Source organism: Lichenostomus cassidix, chromosome 18 (assembly GCF_008360975.1).
Source record: "Lichenostomus cassidix isolate B80296 chromosome 18, HeHo_3.0, whole genome shotgun sequence".
Lineage (NCBI taxonomy): Eukaryota > Metazoa > Chordata > Aves > Passeriformes > Meliphagidae > Lichenostomus > Lichenostomus cassidix.
Window position 1 is genome coordinate 11327337 of NC_139498.1, and position 8584 is coordinate 11335920.

Consider the following 8584-nt stretch of genomic DNA (forward strand, 5'->3'; position numbering starts at 1 on the left):
TCTCTGAACAGAATGTGCTTTATCTGAGGGTTGGTTATAGCTGAAGTGGTGCTATTACAGCAGAAATGCTGGATGCTTCACATGGTGAATAGAGAGGAGCAAGACACTACTAAAAAGCAGCAATAACCTCTTTTGTAAATACTTGTCTTTATTAAAAAGTAAATGGAGTTTTTATGTATTTATCAGCAACACCCTATGATGGCCTGTGAAATGGTTGACTTAAGCAAGCATTGCAAGTTCTCATTAACGAGGTAAACAAAATGGATTTTTTTAATACTGTCCTTAAATTGATGTGAAAACAAAACAGTGCAGGCAGTGAAGCACATTTTAATTTCTAGGGGCTGGATAATACACCATGAGATTACGACTTGGACTTTAGAGTGGGGTGATTCTCATAACTACATCTGCCCTCTGTAAATTCAAAATAAAACATAAAACATGGAGATATAGAGAGACCATTAAACAGACAGGTTTTTACATTATTTAGATGTGTTACGAGGAAGGAATTCCTCCCTGTGAGGTTGGGAGGCCCCGGCACAGGGTGCCCAGAGAAGTTGTGGCTGCCCCTGGATCCCTGGAAGTGTCCAAGGCCAGGTTGGACACTGGGGCTTGGAGCAGCCTGGGACAGTGGAAGATGTCCCTGCCATGGCAGGGGGTGGCTCTGGATGGGCTTTAAGGTCCCTTCCAAACAAACTGTTGTGGGATTCTGTGATGAACACTAACTCCTGTGACTCACTGCAGAACACCCGCAGTTCTGTGGCTGTCCCTGCTGTGGTTTTCCAGGTGTTACAGAGAAATCAAGCGTTAACTTGAATCCAGAGCAGTCCTTAGGGAAGCCGTGAGCAGGAGGGCTCTGACACCTGTGGCTCTGGCAGGAGCCAACAGCACCTGGGGTCACCTGTGAGGAAATGCTGTGACATGGGGAGAGCACGGAACAATAAAGCACACAGTAGTTTTTTTGGGGGGGTGGTTTTTGGTTTTGTTTCTTTTGTTTGTTTGGGTTTTGTGACTTTCTTTTTGTTTTGTCCCCAAAGCAAACGTTTAGCCATAGGCTTTCAAAGAACCCAAACCGACCCTCCCAAAAATCCCGAAAGACTCCCGCCAGAGGTTTGTCAGAATTTTTTATTATTCTTTCTTGAAGCTGAACTTAAACGTTTCGTGCTGCTGCTTCGCGCAATCCAAATAAATTTGTGCTTCTCCGACACCATTTAGTGTGTTTATGTTGGTGGGCTCATGAAGGCCGAGCTGGGAGCCGTACCAGTATCGGGATCGGGCTCTCCCCTCAGGCGGTGCCGCTTTCCCGCTCCCCTCAGCGGGAGTTCAGCTCACCTCAGCCGTTGGCGGGAACAGCGCGCGGCCACACCCACGTCTCGCGGCCACGTCTCGCGGCCAGCCCTCACTAGCGCGCAGGCGCAGGGGGCAGGGCGGGGTGACGGGGCCAAACGCATCACGATTGGCCCGCGGCCGTGACGCGCAGGGACATGGCCGGGACACGGAGCGGAACGCGCGGTGATTGGCCCCCGGCCGTGACGCGCGCGGCGGGGCGGAAGTGGCGGCTCCGACCATGGTACGGGACCGGGGGCTTGGGCATGGGCATGGGCATGGGCATGGGCATGGGCATGGACATGGGACATGGGACATGGGACATGGGACATGGGACCGGGATCGGCATTCGGGCTCGCACTGGGACCGGGACCAGGGGCTTGGGCGTGGGTCACAGGACCGGGATCGGGATCTCGGGACCGGGATTGGAACCGGGGCCGGAGAGGGGCCCTCGGCGTGGATTAAAGGAACGGGACTGAGCGGGGCCGTGTCCATGGGCCCGGGCGAGCTGCGGGGCACAGAGGCGCTTCCTGCCGTCTGAGGCCCGTTCATAGCAACAGTTAGGCTCCACAGCCGGTGCCCAGCGGTGTTTGACATACACACACTGAGCTTCTCGGGGCCCCAACGGGCTCCCTTTGCAGCACTGTTTATATGTAGGGTCGTAAGAGAGAGGTTTTTGTCATACCAATTCTCCATCCTGGCCGCAGTTCCGGGCAGTGACTCCCTTGGAATGCTTAGAAACAAAAATATTGACCCACCCGGGTTGTTATCAGACAAGAGCGAGTGGCCGAGGCTGTGTATTAAAACCAGCTGCTCGTTACACACCTGGGAGCTGGCGGTGTTTCTGATCAGCCCAGGTGGGCTCAGCCCTGGTGCAGCTCGTCAAGACCGCAGCATTTCTCAGGTCACGGGCAGGGCTGGGGGAGTACAGCACCACAACCCACCCTGAGGCTCAAGTCAGCTTCTCTGGGCTCTGCAAGCCTCGGGCTGAGCTGGAGGCCTGGAATATATTTGGGACCACCTGGCACCGGCCCAGTCCTGGCTGAACGCACAGGAGGTGTAGAGGCAGGCTCTGGTCAGTGACACCGTTGGTTCTGTCACCATCCTAGAGTGTTCCCTGAGCTGCTGGGGGGTGTGAGGTTGTTCCTGGTGTGGGAATAGACTTTGTATAAGGTAATGAGTCCTCTAAGGGGAAGGAAGAGTGAAAGAGCCCAGGGCTGGGCTGTGACTGTCAGGGTGTGTGAAGGGTCGTTAGGATTATGCTGTGAGTTTGTGTGCTTTTCACAGAGCACAAATCAAAACATTCAGTCCTCACCAGGGGCAGCTCCAATCTCTGCTCTCTGTGACAGGGACAGGACCCAGGGACTGGCTGGAGCTGGGCCAGGGCAGGTCAGGCTGCAGATCAGGAAAGGTTTTTCCCCCAGAGGGTGCTGGCACTGCCCAGGCTCCCCAGGCAATGGGCACAGCCTGAGGCTGCCAGAGCTCCAGGAGTGTTTGGACAGCACTGCCAGGGATGTACAAGGTGGGGTTGTTGGGGAGTCTGGGCAGGGCCAGAAGTTGGACTGGATGATCCTTGTGGGTTCTTTTCAGCTCAGGACATTCTATGACCCGATGCATGTTTTGTTTGGTATGTGGTTAAATCTTCATGTTGTTCTCTAATTTTGATCTGGGTGTTTTTCTGGGTAATTAACACTGTCCCAGCTTGAAGTTGAAAACTGGTTCATTTTTCTCCTGTAACTCTCTGCCTCTGCTTCCCCACTTTAGGACAGCAGCGATGACATTGAGGATGTATCTCTGTTTGATGCAGATGATGATGTATCCAGGAGATCCAAAAAGTCAAAAATACGGTCAGTGGTGATAGAGGGAGTTTCTGGGTGAGCTCCAGGCAGAACCATGAGGAAGAGAGGAAGAACTGTCAGGTTACCTCAAAACATGTAATGGCTGATATCTTCTTTATTTGTTTCGAAGTAATGGAGAGTAATTTCTGGATAACTGAGAACTCCACTTCCAGAAGTGTAGCTGGAATTTGTAGATCTGTCCCTTCCTGCTTCTGAGTGCCCTTACTCTGTGTTTAAGTCCTGTGTGTAAGGGAACTAGAGAACTACAGAGATACAATTCTGTGTAAGGGAGGTTCTCAGTGTCAAGGGCTGGTTCTGGGCTGGTCCATCATCTCATCCCCAGCCTTCATTCCCAGGCGGGCTCTGTGCTGCTCTGTTCTCTCCATGTCCTGGCCTGCTCAGTCCAGCTGCTCCTTCCCTGCTGTGCCCAAGTTCCCCATCCCCTTGTGCTGTGGTGGCCTTGGCTCTGCCCCTTGGTAGGGATTGGGTCTGGGGGAGCTTTAAGGTGCTTCCCAACCCAACCCATTCTGGGATTCTCTGAAATTATAAAGAAAGGCAAATCTGCTGTGTTGAAAATGGAATCTTTCCTTCAGGGAAGTTTTCTCTGTCAGAACCTCTTTTAATTTACCCCAAAAAATTACCATATGTTGAACAGCAGGTAAAGCTCCCTGACCTCTCCCACCCCAAATCCTGCCTGCACATGGGATATCACTGCATGTGGAATGTCTCTTTCCTGTGAGCTTCCAAGCAGTTATTTCCCATATTTTCAGAACACTGAATATAACCCAGTGACCCTTATCCTGTGGGCTGTTGGGAGATTCCTTGGCAATGTCACTTGTCTGCAGGAGCTGTGACTGTCCATTCCTCCATTCCAGGCACCCAGTGGCATCATTTTTCCACTTATTTTTCCGAGTCAGCGCCATAGTTGTTTATCTGCTCTGTGAGCTCCTAACCAGCAGCTTCATTGCCTGCATGGTGACCATCATCCTCCTCCTGTCCTGTGACTTCTGGGCTGTAAAGGTAAGTTCCTCTTGTGCTCTTTGTTATCTTTGCCTTGCTGTATAAAATAATTGACAGTGATATTTACATCTCAAAAAAAGGAACTTCTTTGTATCTTTCCCACAAAACGATACCAAAGTACACCCTCAAGTACCGTGGTAGATTTCAAAATGTTATGAAATAAACCCTGAAATCTGTGTACTTGGTCCCTTTTGAAAACAAAATGGAGAACATTTATTAGACTTTCTCTTGAGGTAGCACAAGCTTTGTTGTCAGCTCAGAGTCACCACAAATCTGCCCCACTGTCATTTGACTGGATCTCTGAGAAAATGGGTTGTTGTGGATCTTGTTCTCCCAAATGTGAGGCAAACAGGCACATGCAACAGCAACCCAGGAACTGAGTTTTGGCCAGAGGATTCTTTTAGCAGAAGACACAAAGTTCATGGGTTCTCCTCTGTTCCAGAATGTCACAGGGAGGCTCATGGTTGGCCTTCGCTGGTGGAACCAGGTAGATGATGATGGCAGAAGTCATTGGGTCTTTGAAGCCAGGAAGGTAAATGATTTTTTTTTAATCTTTTAAATGTTTTGGGTTTATGAATGCCCTATTCATTGGTGGTTCTGCCTGATGCACAAGGAACATTTACTTTCAGCCACAGATCTGTAACCTTGTTCTGTATAGGCTGCTGGATGAGCTTTCTGATTGTTATTTAAAAATTCTCATCATGTATTGATCTGGCTTAATGTAAGTAATGTCTGTGTTTTTGGAGGTAGGAAATTACTCCTTTGGCTGTTTCTAAGCTTTGTAACTGAACCATGCAGGAAATATAATTTTTCCTAAATGTACCCTTTTAGCCCTGAGCATTCCAAGAGGTTTTGATGCTGCTGCTTCCAGTGATTCTGGAAGAAAATTGAAAAAAGAGTCCTTTAAATGGAAACACTTTCTGTTGCAGGGATGTCTTTGTGTGATGCAGAAATGAATCTTGGAAGCACCCAGTGCTATTGTGTGGAGGGAAATCCCAGGGAGTATGGGGATTCTGCCCTGTTTCTAAGGTCAATGGGATGTGTAGGATGGAGCAGCCTGTTCACTTTCATTTCCTTTCTGTTTCTAGGTGTCAGCACAAGGGGGTAAAACCTCATCTGAAGCAGAGTCCCGAATTTTCTGGCTAGGCCTGATCACCTGCCCTATGATCTGGGTGATCTTTGCCTTCAGTGCTCTCTTCTCTTTCAAAGTGAAGTGGTTGGTGAGTCCCTCCCTGAGCTCCAGAAGGGATCTGGCACTGGCCAAGCCAGGAGGTGACACTTGGTGACTTTCTTTCCCTGTCACAGGCAGTGGTGGTAATGGGGGTGGTGCTGCAGGGAGCCAACCTCTATGGCTACATCAGGTGTAAAGTTGGCAGCAGGAAGAACCTGACCAGCATGGCAACCAACTACCTTGGGAAACAGTTCCTGCGGCAGGTGAGGTGTCCAGGGCTTTGGAAAGCCTGGGAAAAACAAGGGTGGCTACAGAAAAAAGTTGTTATTTTGAGTTGTGGACCCTTCATGTGATGCTGCCTTGGGAATCTGAGCTCCCTTAGTTAAGGCACAGAGTCACTGCTAATTGTGGCCATCCAGTCCCTTGTGCAGTGTTGTGTTATTTGCTAATGCCATGGGAATCACAGGAATGTGGCTGATATATTGGAAATAACACTTATGTCTGGAAGGGCTGCCACTGTCGTTAGTGTTCTCGTCCCCTTCCCCACAGCTCTTCTCAGCAGCTCCTCTTCTTCCCCAGCACTAGGTTTCCTCCTTCCAGGGGTCCCTGCAGCAGCAGGAACAACCACCCTGTTCAGCTTCCAGGCTGTCCCTTCCCTGCTGCTGGACTAGCTTTTCTGGCTGTATTGATGACTCTGGCAGAGGTGTTTTGGCTGCTATAGGTTCACAAATATTTGTTGGAATTACTGTCATTAGTGTCATCAGAAGCTCAAACATTGATGGACCTTTCTTGGCACTCTGCTGGGCCCATCCCCTTCTTGGTTTGCTCCTGAATTCTTTGCCCCTGGCAGGGGTTACCCAGAGGCCCAGGCCAGTCTCAGGCCCTGGCAAAAAGTAATGTCTTGCCCCAAAATCACAGCAGTGACTCACAGAGTTCTCCTGCCCTTTTTGACTTTGCCTCCTGCAGACCATGGCTACAGAGGACCAAGCAGCATCCTGAGTGTGGTGGGAGCCTCAAGCCAGGCTGGATTCCCAGCAGTGACCAACAGAGGACATTGCTCTGACCAATCTGGGAGCTGCACACGAGGTGTGAATCAAAAGAAGTTAATAAATTGTGCAAGACTTGAGGTTAACACTCCTGGCAACTTATATTCCATTTTCCACTAGCAGTTTGTGTTTAAGTCCTTTCTTTAGTTTGATTAATGAGAATTAATTTGCTTAAACTTTAAATTTAAAGATATCCTGAGGGGATTTCATGCAGGTTTAGAACTACTGGATGAGTTAAAAGAAAATTCCTGAGATTTTTTCACAAAAGCCCTACACAAGGTGAGCCTTGGGAACTCTCCTGCTCCTTCAGCACTTGGTGCCTCAGGTAGTTTCAGTTGTGGACAGGTTTTGTTGTTGGAGGTTGTTGCTGCTTCTGTTAACAGTTTAGGGAGTGATTTTTTTTCTGGCCCTGCATCCCCCATTCTGTGACTGGAATGGCACTGAGTGGTTACAGTGAGGGGCATCTGAAGGAAATGGAGCTGTTGGCTTGGTGGGAAGATCCCTGAAGTCTCATGGCAGCTGCAGAAAGTGACCTGTGAGCAGGCCCTGGTTTGTCTGAAGCATCCACAGATCTTGGGAACATCCTAAACCCCATGGATCTGTGGGAATCCCTGCAGGCCTATGGCTCTATGGAGAACGTAGCAGGAACAGAACCAGTTTCCAGGGAAGGCTGCACCCCAAGTTCCAGCCAGGGGCTGTGAGAGCAGCCCTTGTCTGCCTGACCTGTTACACTGTCCTGGGGGGACACTGGGGCCTTAGGGCCTTTCCTCAGGCCAGAAGGGTGTAGGGGATGTGATCAGCAGTTCCCTTGGCACAGGGGCACAGGGTATGGGACTAGCAGGAAGTTACCTTCCTGCAGTCCATGCACAGTGCTGTCCTTAAGCCCAGCCTGTGACCCTCCAAGGAGTGTGTGAGCTGGGGAAAAAGCCTTTTGTGGGATCGTGGTCAGTGGGATGGCAGAGTGGTGTGTTCTGAGCTCATCTGTGCAGAGGGATCAGTTTCTTCTCATGGGATTCTGTCACAGGAGCTTGTGCTGAAACCTCTGGATGAGGGATTTTAAATGAAGAATGTGGTTTCTTTTTGACTCCTGGGTGTTGTGAATTGTGGGGTTGTATTAACCTGGTTCCTCTCCCTGGGCTCTGCAATACTGGAAGCTGTACATTTGTTTAACTCTTTGGATCTGTACCTTCCTTTTGTAAATACATATTTATAAAATCTTGAAATTAAAATACTGCTTTGTTTAACCAGCCCAGACATCCCTTCTGTGGTTCATGGCTCAGCTTCATTGTCAGGTACATTTAGCAGGGATTTATTGTCCATTTAAACAGTGCTATTCTGGAGCTCTGGCACAATTCCTGTCACCCAGGGCCCTGCAGAGTTTTCCCTGTGCAAACATTTCCCAGTCCACTGGAGTTGTAACCATGCAGAGCTGAAGTCGTTGTCATCCTAAGGCTCATCTCCTTCAGAGGGCACTCAGGTGCCCACACCAGAGGAACTTTAGTCCCTACTTAGAGCGAAGGGATCAGTTATTTCTAAGGAATCAATGTAAAGAGGCCAAATTCAGTCAAACCCTGAAGTAAAGACACTTCAGCAGCCACATGGGGATGTGCAAGTCTAGGTCCTGCAGGAAGAAATGGGAATCCTTCCTGCTCCAGCCTGTTTGCTCCAGGGCTGAGGGGCTGGCACAGCTCCAGCCACGAGGTGCTTCTTCTGAAATGTGTTAAAAGTTTGGGATTTAATGTTTATTCACGTGCTGCCAAAGCTCCCTCCAGACTCCTGGAAAATGGCATTTCTGGAAGTTGCAGTTTATTTAACCAAAGACAGAGGCATTTCTTAGTAGGTGCCTTTAAATAGAGCCCTCTTTGGGTTATTTTTAGCTCTTGGCAAACATTCAGGCTTGTGGCTTCTGAGAAACTGGCAGTTTATTGCGTTTTTGTCATGGATCAGAACCAAATTTCTTATCTCTTCTGCAGTTGGGTGTGAGTCTGGTTTGATTCTCACTTCTTGTGAGCTGGGGTTTCCTGGGGAGCAGGAAGTGGGAGTTGCGTCAGAGCAGAGAAATTCTCTGAATGTGTTTTTTTCCACAAGCCCAAGGACTCCACACTGAGCCAGTTCCTTGAGCATCAGCTGGGTAATGGTGGCCCCACCTCAGAGCTGGGTGGAGGCTGAACTTGGAGGGTTTGCAG

General features: G+C 49.5%; 1 protein-coding gene across 1 annotated transcript; it reads left to right on the plus strand.

The window, feature by feature from the left end:
- Window positions 1–1465: 1465 nt before the first annotated feature.
- On the plus strand, window positions 1466–7645 carry TVP23C (trans-golgi network vesicle protein 23 homolog C). Its single transcript, XM_085078047.1, has 7 exons — window positions 1466–1567; window positions 3088–3170; window positions 4037–4181; window positions 4624–4713; window positions 5270–5401; window positions 5487–5615; window positions 6319–7645. The coding sequence occupies exons 1-7, from the start codon at window positions 1565–1567 to the stop codon at window positions 6349–6351; spliced, it is 615 nt and encodes a 204-aa protein (XP_084934173.1). The 5' UTR covers window positions 1466–1564; the 3' UTR covers window positions 6352–7645.
- Window positions 7646–8584: the final 939 nt, after the last annotated feature.

Bases quoted from the DNA above. Each gene is read 5' to 3' on its own strand.
- TVP23C (XM_085078047.1), top strand. The intron at 3,171-4,036 runs GTCAGTGGTGAT...CCTCCATTCCAG, and splicing joins TCCAAAAAGTCAAAAATACG to GCACCCAGTGGCATCATTTT. The intron at 5,402-5,486 runs GTGAGTCCCTCC...TCCCTGTCACAG, and splicing joins CTTTCAAAGTGAAGTGGTTG to GCAGTGGTGGTAATGGGGGT.